This window comes from Suricata suricatta, chromosome 12 (assembly GCF_006229205.1).
Source record: "Suricata suricatta isolate VVHF042 chromosome 12, meerkat_22Aug2017_6uvM2_HiC, whole genome shotgun sequence".
Taxonomy (NCBI): Eukaryota; Metazoa; Chordata; class Mammalia; order Carnivora; family Herpestidae; genus Suricata; species Suricata suricatta.
In genome coordinates this window covers 80,912,033-80,935,368 of record NC_043711.1, presented here as the reverse complement: position 1 = coordinate 80,935,368, position 23,336 = coordinate 80,912,033, and the positions used below count along the sequence as shown (strand labels likewise).

Sequence of the window (23,336 nt, the reverse complement as noted above, 5' to 3'; positions counted from 1 at the left end):
GAAACCCCCCCAGCCCCCAGTCGTCTTCTGTCTCACTGGCCTTGATAGGGCTCCGTGCTCTCCCCCAAACCGGCCAGTAACTGCAAGGCTGAGATAGGAGTGGTTTCTCAAAGGAAACGGGCTACTGTTAGGATGTAGAATGGATACTAGTTGTCCAAGAAAAGACAGATGTCATCCATTGCCCACGGTGCACAGCTGGCAAGTGATGGAGCTAGGACCTGACCTTGTCATACTTGAGCCTACTCACTGGTTCAGATAAACTGTTGAAAGGCTGACATGGCTTCTGACCTTGATGCTTGGCCAGTCCTCACCATCCTGGGTCCTGCAACTTGTATTGAGATGCTCCTATCCAGGGCTCAGATTGAGCTTGCTGTTCTGTGGTCTGGAGCCATTGTCCATAGCCACACGGTCCTGGGTCCAGCCGAGGAGTCCATGGGACGTTAACAACTGTTAATGTGTTTTACAGGTGTTTTTTTTGTGCAAAGGCAGTGGGCTAGCCCTTCATTTCTTTGGCCTTCCATTTACGTAACAAAGATTCAATGTCCACCCCAATGGGTCAGATCCTTGGCTAGAGCTCCAAGGGAATACACCTTGCTCCCTAGGGAGTGTATATCCCAGGATGGGTCTGGGGGCCCAGAGCTACCTTACTCATTGGGCAGGAGGAGACTGAAAGCGTTCTGGGGGAGGTGGCAGGGACTTCCAGGCGGAGTGGGCACTGGTGTGTTGACCTCCATAAGCCTCAAGTGTGGGAGCCAAGACGCAGGAGTGCAGATGCATTTGCAGGATCAGGGCTGCATGGCTGGTCCATCCAGACTGTTATCCTATCCAGGCACATCCCCTGCACTTCAGACTGGAGTTCGCATTTGTGAAATGTCTGGTATAGAGCAAGAGGTGGTCCCTGGGCTGAAGGCAAGATGAAAGTGTCCATCTTTCAGTCTACAAGCCCAGGAAGATGCAGTTTGTACATACAGATGCCATCATGCTCACAGTTGCCAGCGTTTGAGACCTTCCCTTGTCCCGGATCTTTGTGCTCCCGTTTTTTTCTTCCTTTCTCCAGAGAAGTATTTCACGCACCTTCACGTGCCAGGTAATTGCCATCATCTGTGGCTCCCAGTTTTGAGTCCGCTTAGTTTTTTCTGCATATGCTTGAGAAATTTACCCTGTGCAAAGCTGCAAGTCTCCTACAGCAGCCCCCAAACTGCAGTCGAGTGTGGGCACCAGGTGGCCCCCATTGTCCTTGCCGGGAAGCGTAATTGCCCAGTGTAGTGCCTGTGATGGAAAGTTCTATCTGTCCCTGACCGGGAGTTGTTCCTGATCCTTGGTGGCCACTCAGAGCTGCTGCTTGCTTGGTCCACCCCAGCACTTCACCCCACCTCTACTGCCAGCGCCCTACTAATGTGGGGCCAGTTCCGTCAGGCGCTTGCGGTCGCATCCCCACCAGGCAGCCCGAAGCCACTCAGCCAGGCCGGCAGAACCCTCATCCCCCGCAGCCAGGGTACCTCTGCGAATCACACCCCAAAGGAGGACGCAAAGAGCGGAGTGCGTCCCGAGGAGGAGACCGGGCCTTCCCACCTCCCGCCACGGTCCCGTAGCTGCCGCGCCGCCCCTCCCGCGGGGCCCGCGGTGTCGCCTTTGCACCCCGATCCTCTCCAGGCCTGAGGCTCTCGCAGGTGACGGCGGACGAGAGGGCTGGGGGCCTAGAGCCGCCACGCCCCCACCGCCCAGCCCCCGCCCCCGGGACCGCCCCTGGGAAGCGGCCTAGTCGACCGAGGACCCCTGAGGCCTGCTGCGCCGAGGTTGGGGGTGGCGGGGAGGTGGCGGTCGGGAGGTGGCGGGAAGGCCGAGGAAGTGACGCCTGGGCAGGGCGCCATCTTCCTGGAAGGGGCGGAGGAGCGGAGGGGCTGGTGGGGGAGGGAGACCTGGAGGTGGGAGCGGCGGTGCAACAGGGCCCCAAAACCTGGAAGGCCCAGCCGCGGAGCCGCCGGAGGCCATCCACGGACCTGGAGGCTGTGCGTGCCCAGGCGGACTGGCCCTACCTGCGGCTGGAGCTCAGGTTTGGGCGCATGTGCAGTCTGCACTTGGTCCGTAGGCGCTTCATCATCCAGATTTTGGGCTTCTGGGTCATGCCTTTCTGAATCACCCGCATCTGTCAGCCATGATCAGCCCTCGTGATGAAGACATGCTCTGGTACCTGGTGAATTTGGAGGAGAGGGAGCTCAGGCATGCCAGTACGCGCTGCAAGTTCAAGTTACGCTTTTGGAACAACCCCTTCTGGAACAAGATGTTTGTGAAGGAGTGAGTGCAGATCCTCAGGACCGGTGGTGTCAGTTGCACCTCTCAAAATGATGGCACCAGGGCCAAGGAACCTCCTGTTCTGGTTCACAGGAACTGGGACACTGTTCGCAGCTGCTTCTGCTGGTTCTCACAGCACAACCTCCCGGAGACCAACGAGGTTGCCCAGGTTATTAAAGAGGACTTGTGGCCCAAACCCCTGTGGTACAACCTGATGAGGGATAACTCCCACCACCATTACCACCCCCCTTCCACCCCACCCCCCACCCCGAACCAGCAGAAGCCTAGCAAGGTGGCACACAGAGGCCCCTTCTGTGTCCTACAGGTTCCAGTGTGGCTAAGTCCTGCGCTAGGACCTGGCCCCTACATAACATTGCCTTCTTCCTCTTTGTGGACCTGTGCTTGGGCCACTGACATAACTCTGCTGTCTGCTTTCTCTTTAATGCACTCTGGCCCCTCTGAACATTCAGTGGACTCTGCTCCAAGATTGTGGCCTCCGTGGCCGAGACCTTCTGTGTCCATGTGGCATCACATAGCTGTCACATGCCGCAGTGTCTACCTAAGCACCCAATGCTATAGACAGGTGCTAACATCATCTTTGCGGCTCCGTCCTACCTCTGATCATGAACTTCACACCCCACACTTTTTTTTTTTTTTTTAAAGTAAGCTCTATGCCTAATGTGGGGCTTGAACTCAGCAATTCTGAGATCAAGAATCTTATGCTCTCCTGACTGGCACTCCGTTCCCACCCACTTTTGACACAGGCACCCACAAGTCATCGCTAGGAGAATCAGTGCCTCTTTGGGGTCCACCGCTTCAAGGCCACACCACGTTGGGCTTCATATTTGTGCCTCCAGAGTACTGGCTGTGGCAAGCTGAGTCTCCCTATCCAAGAAATGGATGCATTTGGTGCTGCCTGTCAACTCAGCTTGGACATTCCATAGCCTCAGGGCCTCAGGACTGCAGGAGTACAGGTCGGGCTACCCCAGGCTACAGGCTCCTGGGCACCTGGTAGAATGGGCATACGGCAGTGGACAACTACTGGGCATGGATGAGGTCAAGGGCGTGAAGCGGTGGGCAAGGCATTCTTTGTGCTCACGCTGCTTTTCTTACCCTTGCCACCTCACGGCCTGCTGTCCACTTACCAAGATCTGTGGTATCCTGCCAGTGTTTGGCCATCACCCTTTCTGAGTTCAACCCAGGCTCCCTCCACTGTTGCCTGCTCCCAGGTCTGTAAGGACCTCAACAGCCACCTGCCAATGCACAAGAAAAACCCCAACCGCCTAGGAACTCTGCCACACTGGCATATCCGGGCATGTGCTCAAGGCAGGGGCAATGGTGGGGGGTCTTTTCTAAAAGCCTACCTTCCTGAACCCCAGTCACTGGGCCCACAGAATCCAGCCCTTCCCTCATCCCGTCTCGGGGGGGCGGTCTTAGGCTGCCAGGTTGCAGTATAGGAGGGGTGTTTCTAGTCATGGGACTGGTCTCTACCTGCCCAGATCTCACATTATTTCATTTTCTTTAAAATGACAGCTCAAAAACAAACAACTGAAGAAGTGAGGTTCTTAAAAACAGCTAAGGAGACCATAGACCCCTGGGCTGGATCTCTGCAGCCTCTTTTCCCATACCCCCCCCCCCCCGTCCCGCCCTTCGGCAAGAGTCCCCAGGGGTGGGTCTATTTCATTGTTTTCTTTTGTGCTGGGTTCTTTTACACCAACTCTAGCCCCAGTCTACTGTCTTCTCCTTCCACCAGGTCTAGCCCCCACTGCGGGATTGTTTGGGTAGAAGAGCTTCCCACAGAAGGTCTTGCCTTCTGCTCTCCAGGACCTGGATATGGGGGGCAGAGGGGACTTGGCACAAAACATGGTGGCAGATGCTCTAGGCAGGGGGATCCAGTGGAAGCCAGAGCCAGCTGGAAAGGCAGGGGGGCTGAGAGCCCACTGGATGTGGGGAGGAGAGCCCCCTGACTCTTCTGAACTTTTCTGACTAACGAAGATGTTTTTGGAATGAGAAGAATGACTAACTGGACACTGTGACTTTAGAGGTTCTCTTGGCCCACGTATGACCTGTGAATGTAAAAAGTTAATGCTGTGCATTTTTCATTTCAGTGCTTCTAAGTAAGAAGACCCTATGCACCTCCTTCCCCTTTTCCATCCAGTGGAGAAATTGAGCTGTCGAGGCCTGCTTGTTGCTTTTAGTCAGGAGCGTTTACAAGCTTGTCCCTGTAACTGTTCTACACCATACCATTTGGACCCTCAGGTGGCCTTTCGTGGTTGTTACCAGGTTGTTGTGGCCTGTTATGATGGCCCCATACTCAGAGGTAGTATGAATAAGATGGGTTTGAAGGACTTATGACTAGAAACTGTCACCATGTTCTGTGAGGGTAACCTCCAGAAAGGCATCTGTGAGGTCTTGATGATTCTGTGGCCATGTTGTAACGGACATCTCTGTAACTGATGTGTCTGCTTCTAAACAGAGAAATATTCATGGGGTGGCTTTATCCCATCAGAAGAGGATTCAGGGCACTTTTGTCTTCTGTCTGCATGATTGAAAAATAAAAACCTGTCCGTCTGGGGAAAAAATAATTTGGGTCATGTTATTCTCCAATCCAGAACCCTCCATTGGCAGAAAAAAAATAGTCCTCATTTCTTACCAAGACTGACAAAGCCCAGCATTGCCTGGCCCCTCCCAACATCTCCCATTGGTCTCCTCACTGCCCCCCCACCCCACCTCTCTACTGTTCCTTAAACACAGCGAACTCGTTCTGGCCTCAGGGGTTTTGAACTTGCCTTTCTCTCTCCACAATTGTCTACCTGCAGATATTCTTATGTTTGGCTCCCTCAATTCTTTCAAGCCTCCGTCAAATGCCACTTCTCCAGACGGCTTCCCTGCCTCGCCTGTCTAAAGGCATCTTCTACCCACTTCTGTCTCTTCTCTCTCCCTTTGTGATCTTCTCCCCAGTGACGTGAGTCCCTGAAATGGTCTTGTTTTCTTCTCTTCTTCCTTCCACCTCTGACGGGCCAGGAGGACAGGGGCCTGTCCACATCTGCTCTGGCCCTTCGCACCTCAGAAATCACTTGTGCGAGTGAGTGACTTTATCCAGCTGTGTCAGACCGTACCCTGGGCCCTCACAGAACGAAGAACGAGGCATTGTTCCTCCCCCAAGGATTTCAGCTGGACGGAGAAGGCTGGGGGCAGTGCAAGGCGGCCACGTAATTTGTTGTTGAGCTGGGACACATCTGGGGCGAAAGAGGCACTAGTAATGACAATGATGCCAGGACAAGAAGCCTAACCAGTACAGAATGATCACCCCAAAGAGACTAAACCCAATCAAGTCGAGATTGGCAGGCAGCTCCCCCCAAGTGTGTGATAGAATGGAGGGTGGAGCCTTCCCTGAGGTCAGACACAGGAGCTGGGGTTGGAGGAAAAGGCAACAACAGTTTAGGTAAAGTGGGGCTGGGGGAGAGAATTTCTGAGAGAGCAAATGGCATGAGCAAAGGCACTGGGGTAGAAGATGCGTGATGTGTTCAGGGCACAGCATGCACCCTGTGTGTGGCTGCTTGGAAGAGACAATGTTGGGAGGGGGGTAAGTTAAGGCCATTTTCTGGAAATAGGAAGTTTGAATGCAAAGCCAAGGCATTAGCCCATGGATAGTGGGGAGGGATATTAGATGTGGTTCAGAGGTAGGAGAGTTCACAGGGCAGCTGGAGACAAGGAGAAGCGAGTGTCTGCAACTCCAGCTCTCTGGTATCTTCAGTTTAACCTCAGGCTGCAGCTCTTCCAAGAAGCTCTCCATGATTGCCCTTGCCCAAACAATCTGCCACCTCCCACGAACAGCCTAGAACTCAAATTTTGGATACTAGAGCCTGGCTGGGTTACATCCTCTGGGTTTCTTTTTTGTGCCCAACACCTGTCCGTGATGCTCCCAGGGAACTTAGAGTGAGCCTCTAAACATCCTGGTGATCCTGGAAATTGGTGCCCCATGTCGTCTGCCTGCCTTGCACTGGTGGTTGGCATGTGCAACTTTGGCTCTTGTAAACCAAATTTGGGCCCAGTTGCATCCTGTACATCCTCGGGCCCTAGACGGTGCTAACCAAAACAGGCATTTACCTGATCTTCCTGCTGGTGCCAGTGCCACCCTTCTTTCACGCTGTGACTGACCTTGGCAAGGGGCTGTGGTGACCATGTGTCCCAGCCATGAGTCTGGGGCATGAGTCTTGTTCTCAGAACCCACTCCTGCTTGCTCACTCATTCATGTATTGAGTCACACATTTGTTTATTCACGCATTTTAGCACCCCCTCCATACAGGGCACTGGGGGCACAAGAGGGCTATTCTGATCTGTGCCCTCCGTGGCCTCAAGAGTCCAGCGGTGAGGCTGAAAGCAGTGAGACTAACCACTGACATGTAGTAAGCACCTACCATGTCCCAGGAGCTTACATGGATACAGCAGCCAGGGCGGCGCTCAGGACCAGGGTTGGGCCATGTCCTTCCTCTGCTCCAAACCCTCCAAAGGCTGCAACCCCATGCAAGAGGAGAGACCAACATACTTCTCGTGACCCCCAAGAGCCTCATGTTGGACCTCTTGTCACCTTTCTAACGTCATCTCCTCCGCCTCGCCTCCTCCAGATCGCTTTCCAGCCACCTCCTGCTGGTCTTCAAACCAGGCTCAGAACCTTGCTTGCTCTTCCCTCTGTCTGGAACCTTCTCCAGATACTTGCATGGCTGGCTTGTGATTCATTAAGGTTTCTTAGCTCATCTGTTAAAATTTGACCTCTTCGGGAAGTCTTTTTGTATGACCCATTCTCAAAAGCACCATTGCTCTCCCTCCCTTTCTGTGGCTGGGATTTTGTGAGGGCACTCACCACCACCTGACATTACATGCATTTATTCACGTAAGTGGCTGCCTTTTTCTCTCGCTATGTGAGGACTTGCTCTGTTCACTGCTGGATGCCCCTCACCTGGGATCAGTGAGTACTTGACAGCCTCGAGGCTTAGAAGGGTCTTCTAGATGGACAAGGGGAAGATGATATCCCTAGGGATAGGAACTCTGTGCGGCCAGTGTAGCCGTTTTCCAGGCAGTGTCTGGGCCCGTTCCCAGTCCCTCCTACAGAGGTGCCTGCCTGCCTCGCACACGCTCCCAGGGTGGAGGGAGGTCAGGGTGAGGAGGGGCTTCCTGCTCTTGGAATGGAGAGCACAGGGAGCTCTGACCTCAGGGCCTTGTTCACCTCCGCTCTCACGAGTCTGCCCAGCTTTGCCTGACTGGGAGGAACTTTGGACAAGTTTTTACAATCAGAAAAATCTGTTCTGAAACTATTGCAATCAGTCGTTACCTGTAACTGCCCTGATTATGTTTGGGGGACTTTGATTTTTTCCCTCCAAGGACATGATTTCAACACGAAAATTCAAGGAAGTCTCTGATATCTGCCTGCCCTTGCTCAGCAAAACTGAACATTGGCTTGGGTCGGTGAACTTTGAGGCGCCCCCCCCCCCCCATCAGTGCTGACTCAGGATCTCAAGGGCGCGTGGTTGTGGTTGAGTAGGCACTTGGCACCAGCCGGAAGGCAGGTAGGCCTGTGTACTCTTGATTCCCCACTGTGTGGCCTTGGGCATGTCTTTCTGCAGGTTTTCAGCCTGTTTCTCATTTAACAAAGAACTTGGAATTCCTTAGTAGAATAGAACGTGCCTTTAAGGTGCCCCACCTCCATTTACACCTCCAGCCCACCAGGCGGCTGGCTCAGCAACAATGCTACTGGTTGCACCTAATAGAAACTCTAACTTTAATTGATTTAAACTCTTTTTTCCTTATGTGGACATCCAGAGGTGAGACGCGCTTTGAGGCTGTGTGATTTAGCAGCTCAATGATGTCTTCAAGGACTTAGGACTTCTTTGATCTGCAGTCCTGCCTGTTGGTTTCATCCTCAGCTTGGTGCCAAGACGGTAGCACTAGCTCCAAGAGTCATTTTAGGAAACAGTAACTCCAGAGAAGGCTGATTGTGTCTTCCTATGACTCCCTTAAAGTGGAGAAAACCTTGGGGTGTCTGGGTGGCTCAGTCAGTTTAGTGTCTGACTTCAGCTCAGGTCACGATCTTGTGATTAATGAGTTCGAGCCCCATGTCAGGCTCTGTGCTGACAGCTTAGAGCCTAGAGTCTGCTTCAAATTCTGGGTCTCCCTCTCTCTCTGCCCCTCCCCTGCTCACGCTCTATTTCTCTCTCTCAAAAATAAACAAACATTAAAAAAAATTTTTTTTTAATGGAGAAAACCTTTCATAGAAACTACCCTAGACTTTCTAGATCCTGCATTTAATTGTCCAGAGCTGGGTAAGGACATGTTCACTCTTGAATGGGTTACTGGCAAGGGGGAGAACAATGCCATGGCTTGTGCAGAACAAGCATCAAGGGGAAAATGAGATAGATGTCTGTCCACGATGTCCAGTGGGATAGCTAAGATCATCAACCCTAGGAGCTCACAGTCGTAATTCATCCCTGGTATGGGATGCACCCAATGACACTTTTACCCCATGATGGCCCTCAGGGTTCCAGGGTGCTGACTTCTGGGCTAGCCTGGGTCCAATTGCAAGGTTTCTGGACCTAGGGAGTTCCTTAGGTCTAGCCAAATCACTGCCAAACTAAGTTTCCTAAGCGTCAGGGTCTTTAGACTCCCCTTTGGTAGGTGAGAAGGGGGTAAATGAGAGCCTACTGCATGAGTGACCTTTTCACTTACCAGAACTGATATAGTCCTTCAGAGCCCCTCTGATCTTACAGGTTAAAAAAAAAAAGCAGCAGTAGACTTCTGCTTTTAGCCAAGATGGAATAGCAAGGATCAGATTTATCCTTTCACCTGAAACAACCAGAAAACCAGATAAAATACATGAAACAGTGGTTTTCAAGGCTCTGGACACTGACCAATTAGTAGTCATCAGAAACTAAGCAGCACAAGCATGTGAGGAAACTACCCGGGGCCAGATAAAGAACCACCAGGAGGGGTTAAAGGGACAGGGGCCTTGCTCACGTGAGTGGGGACCAGTGTCTACTCCCACAGCTATGGCACTGGGGAGGGCATCAGGAAGTACTGGGGAGAATACTGAGAAAGCTCTTGCCTTAATAGTAGCCAATAAGGGGTGCCTGACTGGCTCCGTCGGCAGAGAATGTGGCTCTTGATCTCAGGGTCATAAAGTTCAAGCCCCTTGTTGGGCCTGGAATCTACTTAAAAAAAAAAAAAAGTGGCCAATAATTAGCCCTAAAGTGAGCGCTGCTCTGGAATTGCCTGAAAAAATCTTATGAGCAAGACTCAAAAGGAGAAACTGTTTCTGAGTAACTGAACTGTCGCAGAACAAGGCTCAAGAATGTTTACAGGATTGGGGCACGTGGGTGATTCAGTCAGGTAAGGGTCTGGCTTTGGCTCAGGTCATGATCTCACGGTTCGTGGGTTCGAGCCTCGCATTGGGCTCTGTGCTGACAACTAGCTCAGAGCCTGGAGCCTGTTTCGGATTCTGTGTCTCCCTCTTCAGATTCTGTGTCTCCCTCTCTTTTTGACCCTCCCCTGTGCACACTGTCTCTGTCTCTGAAAAATATAAGAAACATTAAAAAAAAAAGAATGTTTACAGGATCACAAAAATATCCAGTACCTAACAAGGTAAAACTCACAGTGTCAGGCATCCAATTAGTGGGCCTATGAGGTGGCAGGCAGCATGATCCATAATGAAGAAAACAAGAGATCAGAACCAACCCACAATAGATAGGGATGTTAAAATGAGCAGATTACAGACATTAGAAGTTATAGCTGTATTTCAGGCATTTAAAAAGTTAAATAGAGGGGCGCCTGGGTGGCTCAGTCGGTTAAGCCTCCGACTTCGGCTCAGGACAGATCTCACGTTCGTGGGTTCGAGCCCCGCGTCAGGCTCTGTGCTGACGGCTGGCTCAGAGCCTGGAGCCTGCTTCCAGTTCTGTGTCTCCTTCTCTCTCTGACCCTTCCCCTCTCGTGCTCTGTCTCTCCTATATCAAAAATTAATAATAAAACATTAATTAAAAAAAAAGTTAAATAGACCCTTGCAAACACAGTCAAATGAGTTTTGACAAAAGATGCCAACCATTCAATTGGGAAAGAACAGTCTTTTCAACAAATGGTGCTGGGGAAACTGGATATCTACATGCAAAAGAATAAAGTTGGGCCCTTACCTTATACCATATACAGAAATTAACTCAAAGCAGATCAAAGACTCAACTGTAACCTAAAACTATTAAGCTCTTAGAATAAAACAGAGGAGATGATAAAACAGATCCACGATGTTGGATTTGGAAATGATTTCTCAGATGTCACACCAAAAGCACAGGCAACAAAACAAATAGATAAAATGGGGGGCTCATCAAAATTGGACTTTTGTATGTCAAAGGACATTATCAACAGAAGGGACAGAAAGCTCATAGAATGGGGGGAAATGTTTTGAAAATCATATATCTGATAAGGAATTAATATCCAGAATATATAAAGAACTTCTTTAACTCAATAATAAAACACAAACAACTCAACTAAAAAATAGGCAAGGATGTGAACAGATATTTCTCCAAGGAAGATATATGAATGGCCAATAAGCACATGAAGAGATGTGCAATATCACTCATCATTAGACAAATACAAATAAAAACATGAGATATCACTTCACACCCACAAAGATGGGTATTATCAAAAAAACAGAAAATAAGTGTTGGTGAGGATGTGGAGAAATTGGAACTTTCATAGTGGGAATGTAAAATGGTACGGCCATTGTGGAAAACAGTATGGTGGTTCCTCAAAAACTTTAACATAGAATTACCACATGAGCCAGTAATTCCACACGTAGGTTTATACCCAGACAAGTTGGAAAGTAGGGACTTGAACAGATATTTGTATACCAATGTTCACAGCACCATTACTCACAATAGCCAAAAAGTGGAAACAACTAACTGTCCTCTGGTGGACAAATGGATAAGCAAAATGTGGTATATACATACAGTGGAATATAAGCCTTAAAATGGAGTGAAATTCTGATACATGCTACAATATAGATGAACCTTGAAGACGTTTATGCTTAGTAAAATAGGCCAGACACAAATGGACCACTGTTGTGTGATCCCACTAAAGTAGTCAAATTCAGAGACAGGAAACAGAGTAGTGCAGTAGGGGCTGTGGTGGGAAAAGAATGAAGAGTTGGTGTTCAATGAGTACAGAGTTTCAGTTTGGGATGATGAAAAAGTTCTGGAGATGGCTAGTGGTAATGCTTGTACAATATCATGAATGTACTTAATGCCGCTGAACTGTATACTTTAAAATGGTTAGAATGCTAAATTACTGTATGTTTTGCATATTTTACACAAAAAGTTAAGTAGACATATGGAAGGCATGAAAAACACTGAAATCAAGTTTCTACAGATTAAAAAGGCAATGTCTGAGATGAAGACCATACTGGACGGGATGAACGGCAGTCTGGTGAATTTAAAAGCATAGCAACAGAAATGATCCAAAATGAAACAGAAAATAATTAAAAAAAGAAAAGAACATCAGGGGGTTGCCATCAGTGGCAGGACAACCTTAAATAGCTAACATACTGGACAATCAGAATTGCTAAAGGAGGGGTGCTCAGGTGGCTCAGGCAGTTAAGCATCTGACTCTTGGTTTCAGCTCAGGTCATGATCTCACAGTTCAGTTTAAGCCCCACATTGGGCTCTATGCTGGCAGCGTGGAGCCTGCTTCCTTCTCTTTCCCCATCCCCCATTTGTACTGTCTCTCTCTTAAAATAAATAAATAAACTTGAAAAAAATTGGTGAAGGAAGGGAGAGAGATGGGGGTCAGAAAAACATTCAAAGATATAATGGTCTAAAACTTTCTGAACTTACTGAAAACAATAAACACAAAGTTCTAAGAAGCCCAATGTACTCTAAGTATAAGAAATACGAAGAAGACTACATCAACATCCATAATGAAATAGTTCAAAAACAGTGATACAGAAAAGGCAATCAGAGAAAAGAGACTTGTTACACAAAGAGGGAACAAAGATGAGGATATCAGATGTGTTGTTGGAAGTAATGTAAGTGGTAAAAGAGCACAGAGTAACAACTTTAAAGTACTAGGAAGGGAGGGGGGGTTAAGTTTGGCAACCTAGAATTCTATACCCAGCAAAAATATCTTTCAATACGAAAAGTAAAGTTGTTTTATTTAGACAAACACAAATTAGAAGAATTAATCATTAGCAAATCCTCCCTATAAGAAACGTTGAAGGATGTCTTTCAGGCAGATGGAAAATGAAACCCAATGGAAATCTGGATCTCTACAACAGCATGAAGACTACTGGTAATGGTAACCACCTGGGTACTTACCTAAGATTTTTTAAAATTTAAATTCTTTAAAGACAGCTGTTTATGTAAAAATAGCAACAGTATATTGTGGGATTTATAAAGTAAAAATGAATGACAACCATAGTATGAATGCTGGGAAGGGAGAAATGGAAGCATACTGTTTTAATGCTCTTATACTATATGTAAAGTGGTATAATATCACTTGAAGGTAGACTGTCATAAATTAAAGATATATGTATACAAACCCTTAAGTAATCATTAAAATATCAAAACAAGAAGGTATAGACAATGAGCCAATGAAGGATACAGTAGTCCTGGGGCGCCTGGCTGGCTCAATTGGTAGAACATATGACTCTTGATCTTGGGTTCATGAGTTCAAGCCCCATACTGGGTGTAAAGCTTACTTAAAAATATATAGTAGTCCCCTCTTATCTGCAGGGACAGCTGAGGTGGACAAGACCCCCAGCAGACACCTGAAACCATGAAGAGTACAAACCCTATATATACTATGTTTTTTCCTATACATACATACCCATGATAAGGTTTAATTTAAAGTTAGGCAAAGTAAGAAATTAACAACAACTAATAATAAAACAGAACAATTATAACAATATACAGGAATAAAAGTTATGTGATTGTAGCCTCTCTCTCCCAAAATATCTTTTTGTACTGTACTCACCTTCCTTTTTGTGATAATGTGAAACGATAAAATGCCTACATGTCGAGCTAAAGTGAGGTGAATAATGCAGCGTTAGGCTACCATTGACCTTCTGATGATATGTCAGAAGGAAGATTATCTGCTTCCAGATCATGGTTGACTGCAGGTAACTGAAACCGGAGAAAGCAAAACCACAAACAGAGAGGGGATGGGGGACTACTGTAATTGATTTATCCAAAAGGCGGTAGAAAAAGAGGAAAACGGAATCAATATATGGGACAAATAGGAAACAACTGGTAACTGGTAAGATTATAGACTTAAACTTAGCCAAATCAACAATTACCTTAAATGTAAATAGTCTTAACACTCCAATTAAAAAGCAAAGATTATAAGTTTGGAAAAAAAGCAAAACCAAACTATATGCTGCCTACAAAACATAGTTTAAATATAAAATGCAAATGGGTTAAAAGTAGAAGGATAGGCCAACAGACACATGAAAAGATGCTCAACATCACTCATCATCAGGGAAATGCCAACCAAAACCACAATGAGATATCACTTCATACCTGTTGTAATGGCTAAAATAAAAAACACAGGAGGGGCGCCTGGGTGGCTTGTCGGCTAAGCCTCCGACTTCGGCTCAGGTCAGACCTCACATTCGTGGGTTCGAGCCCCGCGTCAGGCTCTGTGCTGACAGCCAGCTCAGAGCCTGGAGCCTGCTTCCAGTTCTGTGTCTCCTTCTCTCTCTGTCCCTCCCCCTCTCATACTCTGTCTCTCTCTGTATCAAAAATAAATAAAAACATTAAAAAAAATAAAAAAACAAAAACAAAACACAGGAAACAACAAGTGTTGACGAGGACATGGAGAAATAGGAACCCTCAGGCACTGGTGGTGGGAATGCAAACTGGTGCCAATAGACAGTATGGAGTGTCTTCAAAAAATTAAAAATAGAACTGCCTTATGATTGAATCCCACTACTGGGTATTTACCCAAAGAATATCAAAATGTCAATTCAAAGGGATATATGCATCCTTATCTTTACTGCAGGATTATTTACAATAGCCAAAATATGGAAGCAACTTAAGTGTCCATTGATTGAAGAATGGGTAAAGAAGATGCGCTTATATATTATTCAGCCATAAAAAAGAATGAAACTCTGCCATTTGCAACAACATGGATGGATCTACAGAGGCTAAGTGAAATAACTCAGTTAGAGAAAGACAAATATCATATGATTTCACTCATATGTAGAATCTAAGAAAACAAACAAACAAAGGAAAAAAAGAGGGAGAGAAGAACCAAAAACAAAACAAAACACAACACAGACTTTTCCCTATAGAGAACAAACAGATGGTTACCAGAGGGAAGGAAGTGAGGGGATGAGTAAAGTAGGTGAAGAGGTTTAAAAGTGCACTTAAATGAGCAGGAGTGTAATATACCGAATTGCTGAATCAATATATTGTACACCTGAAATGAATATAACACTGTACGTTAGTTACACTGGAATTAAAAATAAAGGTTTTTATAAAATAAAGTAAAAGGATAGAAAAAGAGATGCTGTGCAATCAAAAGAAAGTGGGATTAGCTAAACTAATATCAAAGTAGATTTCAAAGCAAGACTATTACCAGGAGTAAATTCACCCAGAGGGCAATATGTACCTAAAAGAGTTTCAAAATAACATACAGCCAAAACAGACCTGCAAGGAGAATATACACATCTAAATTACAGCCAAAACTTTCAATACCCCGTTCTCAACCACTGATGAAACAAGCAGGCAGAAAGTCAACAAGGGTATCATAGACTTGAACAACACTACCAACCAACTTGTCCTGATGGGCATTTAGAGGACACTCTGCCTAGGAACACAGAATACCCAGCCCTTTCAAGTGTACACAGACCAAGATAGACCATATTTGGGGCCATAAAACAAGTCTCAATAAATTCAAAAGGATTCAAGTCATACACAGTCTGCCCATTATGATCTCTGCCCATAACAGAATTAAATTCGAAATCAGTAATAGAAAGATCCTTGGAAAAAAATCTCCAAGTATTTATAAACTAAATAATACACTTCTCAATAATGAATCAAAATAGAATCCAAACAGAAAGGAAATTTAAAAGTTATCTTGAACTGAATGACAATAAAAACACAACTTATCAGAATTCCTAGGATGTTACTAAAGTAATAACTTAGAAATTTAGAGCACTGAACACCCATATTAGATACACACATACATAAAATGGGCCTCAAATAAATGACCCCGCTTCTATCTTAAGAAAGAATATGCGGCACCTAGGTGACTCCATCGGTTGAGTGTCTGATCTTGATTTAGGCTCAGTCATGATCTCATGGTCGTGGGATTAGCTTGGCATCAGGCTCAGCACTGAGTGTGCAGCTTGCTAAAAATTCTCTCTGCCCCTTCCCTGATCGCACACATGCTCTCTGAAAATAAATATATAAACATTAAAAAAAAAAACAACAAGAGGGGCATCTGGGTGGCTCAGTCAGTTAAGTGTCTAACTTTGGCTCAGGTCATGATCTCATGGTTCCTGGGTTTGAGCCCCGTGTCAGGCTCTGTGCTGACAGCTCAGAGCCTGGAGCCTGCTTCGGATTCTGTTTCCCTTCCCTCCACCCCCCAATAATTTTTTCTCTCTCTCTCAAAAATAAAATACATTAAAATGTTTTTTTAAAAAGGAAGAAGTAAAACTGTCTTTATTTACAGACAACATGGGTATCTGTAGAAATCTGATGGGATCTACAATAAAAGCTACCAGAGCTTATAAAATGAATGCTGGCAAGGTTGTCAGGCTGTAAGATCAATATATAAAACTCAACTGTATTCAGTTGTATAATGAAAAATCAGAAATAAAAAATACTATTTATAATGGCATCAAAAATACAAAACACTTAGGAAAAATCCTACAAAAAGATGTGAAAGACCCAAACATTTAAAACTACAAAATATGGTTAGAGAAAATTTTAAATCTAAATAAATGGAGAGTTATACCTTGTTCATGAGTCAGAAGACTATTAAGATGCCAATTCCTTCCAAATTGATCCATATTACTCCTGACTGAAATTCCAGCATGTTTTTAATAGAAATTGGTAATTTGAAAATTCATATGGAAGTCAAAGGGCCTACAAACCCTGAAAAAGAACAAAATTGGAGGACTAAGAACACCCGAGCCTAAGAATTATAAAGGTACTGTACCAAAAAGGGTGGCATAAAAATATACAGATTAATGGAACAGAATGGAAATTCCACAAATAAATTCACAAATATGTGGGCAAATGATTTTTGTCAAAGGCACAAAAAGAGAAAAGATAACCTTTTCAACAAACGATAAGAAAATTAACTTGGGGGGGCGCCTGGATGGCTCAGTCGGTTAAGCATCCGGCTTCGGCTCAGGTCAGATCTCATGGTTCGTGGGTTCGAGCCCCGCGTCGGGCTCTGTGCTGACAGCTAGCTCAGAGCCTGGAGCCTGTTTCGGATTCTGTATCTCCCTCTCTCTCTGACCCTCCCCTGCTCCAGCTGTCTCTCTCTGTCTCTCAAAAATAAATAAAAAAAAGCATTAAAAAAATTAAAAATTAACTTGGATCCAAACATTGCACCATATACAAAAATTACCTAATAATGGATCACAGACCTAAACACAAAACTATGACAGTTCTAAAAGAAAAAACAGGACGAAAATCATTGTGATCTTGTGTTAGATCAAGATGTCTTAGATATGACACCAAAAACCAAATCCAGAAAAGAACAAATTGATAGGTAAGACTTCCTCAAAATTAAAATTTTCTGCTCTTTAAGACACTGATAAAAGAACAAAAACACAAGCCAAAGACTGGGAGAAAATCCTTGCAAAGTGTGTATTTGGTAAAGGACTTGTATTCAGCATATATAAGAACTCTCAAAAGTTGATAATAATAATTTTAAAAACCCAAGCAACTCAATTAAAAAAAAAAGGCAAAAGATTTGGACACTTCACCAAAGAAGATATATGAGTGACAGATAAGTACATGAAAAGATTCAACAGAATTTGTCGCTAGGGATATCTGAATTAAAATCACAGTGTGATATAATGCACCTGTTAGAATGGCTAAACATTAAAAAGATTACCCGCAGCAAGTATTAGAATATGGAGCAACTGGAATTCTCATATACCGGGATGGGAATGTAAAGCGACACAATCATCTTGGAAAAGGGCTGACAAGTGTTGTTTACACACCCCTACCATATGATCTAGGCATTTCCCTGCTTCACTTATTCACAGCAACTTTATATGTAGGCTCCAACTAGAAACAAGCCAAATATCCCTCATTAGATAAGTAAACAGATTATGGTATATCCATACAAAGGAATGATGCTTAGAAATGAAAAGGAATGAACTACTGATATACATAACACCATGGATGAATCTCAAAATACTTCTGCTGAATGAAAAAGATGGGAGAAACAGCATACTATATTTATATAGCCCCCTAGGAAATGCAAACTATAGTGACAGAAAGCAGATTGGTGTTTTCTTGGGGACTGTTGGAGGCTAGAGGGCAAAATACCAAAGGAAACTTGGGTTGATGGATATGTTCATGGTCCTGATTGTGGTGTTTCATGGCATATACACCGTGGCTTCATTTTAGAAATCTATATACACACACGGATATATAGTGCTTTTAAAAGGCAGTTATAGTAGTGGCTGGAAGAACATGTTTGGGAGTGTTTTGCGGAAAAACACTCCAGCACACAGCTGCCACAGGACCCCCAGTCGGCTACCTCAGTTATCTCCTCTGCAAAAAGAAGCTAATAACAGAACATGCCTCGGGACGCCTGGGTGGCTCAGTTGGTTAAGTGTCTGACTTCAGCCCCACATCGGGCTCTGTGCTGACAGCTCAGAGCCTGGAGCCTGCTTTGGATTCTGTGTCTCCCTCTCTGCCCTTCCCCTGATCATGCTATCTGTATCTCAAAAATAAATAAACGTTAAAGAAAAAAAAAAAAAAGAACATGCCTCAGAGGATCCTCTCCAAGACTCACCGGCTAGTACGTGGGAAGTGGGACAGCATCTGGAACACTGGAAGCATTCCATGAATGGCACCCAGCGCCCTACTCACTGCAGACGAGGAAACCAAGGCACGAGTGGAAGGAGCAGGGTATGAGGCAACTGTTGTTTTTGTTTTGCATCCCTTGCTGTGGGAAATTGTTCTTTCCACGCATTCCAAGGGATTCTGGTGGGGCTCAAACTCACAGTGTCCAACACCCTTGGAGCATGCAGCCTGTAACAACTGTCTTCCTGAATATAGTGATGCTCAAAGACATGCACTCAGTAATCCAGGTCCAACAGAAACCTTTTCTGGGATTTACCTATATTGAATATACTGAGATAGGGAAGAAGAGGTCTTTTTCCTCTAGGCTTTCCAACCTGGCTAATGTAAACCTAGAGTGATGTGACATGCCCTTACCACCTCCCTCATGGAAAAGATTTTTTTTTAACATTTTATTTTTGAGAGAGAGACAGTGTGTGCAGGGTAGGGTCAGAGAGACAGAGGGAGACACAGAATCTGAAGACAGGCTCCAGGCTCTGAGCTAGCAGCACGGAGCCCGACGCGGGGCTCGAACCTATGAACCGTGAGATCATGACCTGAGCTGAAGTTGGACGCCCAACGGACTGAGCCACCCAGGCGCCCCAGGAAAGACTTTTGACAATGGGACAGAATAGGCCAGAGAGAAGCACATGGAGAAAGGGAGAATCCTAAGGCTACTCTTTGAGCCCCTGGATCTATCCATACCTGAAGTCAAATGAGTCCTTTCTTTGATGACTTACAAACCAGTCAATTCCCCTTGGGACATAAGACAGTTTGACCTATGTTTCTATTTGAAGGAGTCTTAGAGGACAGAAAGGTAAAGTGAGCTGGGAGTAAAATATTGGAGCTGGGATTCTAAAACCAGGTCTCACTGCTACTAAAGCTCACACTTGGTTGCCATTTCCTACTTGTGGGACCATGCCTGTGATTCAGGATGGAGGGGCTGAGCAGATGGGAGACACTGTGGGCTGTACCGTGGCCTGAGCTCTAGAAAGCCTGAGGGAAACCACTCAGCTCAACCCATTCAGGAGAAGGTCTCACCTCAGACTTCTAAACCCTGCAAGAGATTCAAGAGACGTGACAAATGGTCAATGGCACATTTATTTACAATTGGACCAAAAAAAGGCATACAGGCATTTTTTAATTAAAAATAATAATGATGATGATTAAAAAAGTCAGAAAAATTGATGATGTTTGAATCCTTAATGAGGAGTCCATTTCCCTATATCCCCCCCTCCCCAAAAAAAAGAATCTCTTAGGGAAAAAATCCGAGACTTGAATGAACAAAAGCCTCCGTTATCATTCTATACTGCTTGGGTTCCCTTTTCTCCAACCTGATTCTTGGTGGACGGCGCTTGGCGCTACGGAGTCACTGTGACCAAGGTTGAGAAGTTCACTGGTTTGATTGGTGGAGCTGGTAGGGGCTGCTGGGAGAATCTGGAGTCGGGGTGCAGGGTGTCAAGGGGTGGGGTGTGTTCCTAACTTAGCCGGCATCCTGAGCTTTGTCTTGTGGTGGGAGTCTCAAAGGGGCTGATTCAAGGATGAGTGGCTGTTACTTAAACCCGAATCCCAGGGTGGGTTTGGTCTCTTGCGACTTAAGAACAAATGTTTGGTTGGGGGTTGGGTGCTGACAGAGGAGCCACGCTTGCAAAGTTAGCTCCCTTTTTCTAACTTGGCTCTTTGCCTATTCCTGGGAATTGGGGAAAGAGTGACAGAACTGCCCTTTCATCTTCCTTCTCAGAAGCAGTTTTCCGGTTGTCCCCCAAAGGAGGCAAAAATCAGATAGGAGACAAAGGTGGAGGCCGAGGGCATGGGTCTGGCTGAAGGAGCAGAGTATGAGCACTGAGGCTAGGGGATGCCTAGGGACAGAACGCCTCTCTCCCCGGCCACCTAGAGGGCATGAGGTCTCCCAGCCTTGTTCTGTATTGGTAGGGGGAGTGGAGAGGGCCCGCCACCAGCACACTTTGCAAAGAGCAGCAACCCCCCGGGGAACGTACTGGGGAGCAATCCTGAGGGGGCGAGGACCTTGTTGCAGACAGACATGAGGATGCTTGGCTTGACTCTGTAAATACTTGGCCCTGGGTCCAGGGTTTCTTGGCACACACAGTTCACTTCAAGTCTCTTCTCTGGTCCAGCCAACTCCCACTGCTCTGGGCAGGGGTGAGGCCTGCTGTCCTGGGGCACGTGGCCCCAAGCACTTCCTGGGGGTTTTCCTTGTAGCAACAAGACGTGGTCGCCCTGCTCTGGGCAGCCCTGGGTGGAGGCTGTGGGGAGAGAAGAGTGAGGGAGAGGCCTGGTGGAGGCTGGTCGGCACTGAGGATGCGTGTCCGGGCTGGAGCTGGGCTTTGTCGCAGCATCAGTGTGAGAATGGGCCGTGAGAGGCTTGGAAACCTCACCGAAGCCCCAGAAGGCCAAGTGTTTCCTCTTCCAGTTAGTCGTGGGGTGGCCAACAGCCTGAGGAACTGAGGTGGAGACAGTGACCAAAACCCAGTGTCTTGGTGATTTATCCATCCTGGATCCTTATGTTAAAAAAACTAAGGAAAAAACCCCCAACCAAAAATAAACCTGAATAAACAGGTCTGAGAGTTCCTGCTGGAGGGAACTTTCTTAGCACTGAAGAAAAAACGACCCACAAAAGACTCATCCCCCACAGAACTGGAATAAATTGATGAAAAAAAGTCCAAGATTTATCTACAGGCCCTCCCGCCCCCCACGCAGCCCCGGGATCCAGGAACACTGTGCCAGGAGTTACATTCCAAATGAGCAGGAGTTATTTTATTTGCGTGCCTGCAGTTCCCCACGCAGAGTGGCTTCCTGTCCGTGGACGGAGTGGGCCTGGCTGGGGTCCACCCCCATCAGTCTATCTTCACAGCAGCGTAGATCTTGCGGACAAACATGTAGGCTGCATAGAAGCCAATGGTGCCCGTGAGAAGCCAGAAGGACAGGACCATGAGGGCCGTGTAGCCAAAGTAGAGGAGAGAGGGGATGAACTCAACGATGTCCAGCTGGAGCACGAGTGGAGAGAAGAGAGGGGTGGACACTTAAGTGCCAGCCTACCATGGCCAACCTGGACCCCGCCCCCCTGCCCGACCTTCTCACTGATCTTGTGGTGAAGCTGGAGCCTGGGAAGGGGAAGGGGCTGGCTCCAGGTGGGCAGTGAGGGGCAGGCAGAGTTCGTGGCCATGGCGAGCCTTCATTGGCACCAGGGCCCGTGCACTGCCCTGAGTGCTCAGGACCACTATGGCAGGGCAGTGTAACCACGTAACCATTCACAGATGGGGCACAGAGGGGTTCGACAGCACCCACGGCTACACAGCTGGAAGCAGAAGGAGATAGGACTCAAGCCTTGGGCTGGAGGGCTGGGGGTGTCCAAGGCTCAATTCCACTATCCCAGGCCATTTCTTGTGGGGATGGCAGGGGCAGGTCTCTCCTGGAGAAGGGCCTGAGGGCTCACTAGGAGAGAGAGCTGACCTGAGGGGCCAGGGCCAGAATGCCTTAGATACGAATGGCCACAGCTGCGTCACTTCTCCACCCTCCAGTCCCCGGAACAGCACAGCGACATTCCAGGATGGCTGGAGCAGCGGCCATGGAGTGGTGGAGAGAGAGGATTAAAAAGCAGAAAGCCTCCGTGAGCCAGCCTACAGGCCTCTCGTCCTGGGAGCGCTTCTGCCCCTTTGTTAACATCTCACAGGGGATTCATCTTGGCGCATACTGGACTCCCCTGCAGGCTCTGAGGCCTGGCAGGGATGGCAGGGACCCGTGTCTGGGGCGGTGCTTGCTGGGCTAGGCAGAGCTGGTCTGGAACCTTGGTATTGAGACTTGCTTGGCACACCAGGGCCTGAGTGGGGCCTGTGCCAGGGCTCACGGCGAGACAGACAGTCACAAAATACCAGAAATCAATATATCCTTTAACGGGAGACGGGGGGGGCGGTGATGGTCATGTTTTTAGGCTCAACCCTGCCCAGTTCCATAAGCTTTCTCATGGCTGGAGATGGGGTGAGGGAGGTAGGGGACAGGACAGGGGTAAGTAAACCCAGGGGTAAAACCAGGAAAGGTACAAGGCAAAGAGGCAAAACTGGAAAAGGCCCCTAGAATTCAGGCCGGCCAAGGCTGTCATTTTACAGACAGGATCTGGGGCTGGGGTGGAAGTTTATAGAGCAGAGAAGAAAGACCGGGGCGCAGGGAAGAAGAACCAGAGGTCATGATATGACCCTAGGAGACAGTCTAGGAGGCATGTAGCTGACTTTTGTTTGCCCAGCACGGTGTCCTATCTTCCATCTTCCCAGTGTTTTGGAGTAACCACTCCTTTACACTGTGGTCCTGTTGGGGCTGTCAGTTTTCACACAGAACCTAGGCAGGTCGATCAGAGTACGCCATCTTCCAGGACCTGAGGAGCACTGAGGGTGGCATGTAGCCCAGGCCAGTGAGCATCTTCCCTGGGACTGCTAACTCAGTGGTAGAGGAAAGATATTCTTTTAGCTCTAGGGCCGCCACTGGCATCCTTCCCCTTTGGGGCAACATCCTGCATGCAAATTAAAGCCAGGAGAACACTCAGAGCGGAGGCACGGACATGGAGCACCAACATCATTTGAAATGCTGGATCTAACCATGCCTGAAGCTAGAACTCCAGCTTCTTAAACTTTCCAGTTATACCAGCCAATACATTCTCTTTTTGCTTAAGCCGGTTGAAAAGGAGTTTTGGTCACTTTCCGCTCAAAAGTTCTGATGACTATGGGCTATAGAGGAGGGAAATTGGATCTAACTCCTCTTAGTGGCCCATTCATGCGGCTCATGTGTCACGCACGGACCTACCAAAACCACTTTGGCGACGGGATCGGTTTGTGTTCTGGGTAAACCCGAGTTCCTAAATTTGGGCACTAAAGGCTATTTCGGTATTTCTGCACTTATCCTTATTAACTCTTCTCCTCTACCTTCTTTATCTTTCATGTTTTTGCTCTTTCTTTGTTTGAGCTG

The 23,336-nt window shown here is 47.0% G+C and overlaps 2 protein-coding genes across 4 annotated transcripts in view; one reads left to right on the top strand and one right to left on the bottom strand.

Annotated features, from left to right (window-relative positions):
* The first annotated feature begins 1,395 nt into the window (after positions 1-1,395).
* On the top strand, positions 1,396-3,900 carry LOC115274523 (putative testis-specific Y-encoded-like protein 3). Its single transcript, XM_029917935.1, is given in 3 exon segments — positions 1,396-1,539; positions 1,593-2,121; positions 2,124-3,900. Coding segments are annotated over 3 exon segments (1,503 nt in total). The 3' UTR covers positions 2,954-3,900.
* A 15,545-nt stretch (positions 3,901-19,445) lies between these two features.
* Positions 19,446-23,336, bottom strand: part of TM9SF4 (transmembrane 9 superfamily member 4) — a 50,652-nt gene continuing 46,761 nt past the window's right edge. For all 3 annotated transcript variants that reach the window (XM_029916945.1, XM_029916942.1, XM_029916943.1), the window contains one exon: positions 19,446-21,367. In XM_029916945.1, coding sequence (XP_029772805.1) covers positions 21,218-21,367 — 150 coding nt within the window. In that variant the 3' untranslated portion in view covers positions 19,446-21,217. The remainder of the gene's footprint in view (positions 21,368-23,336) is intronic.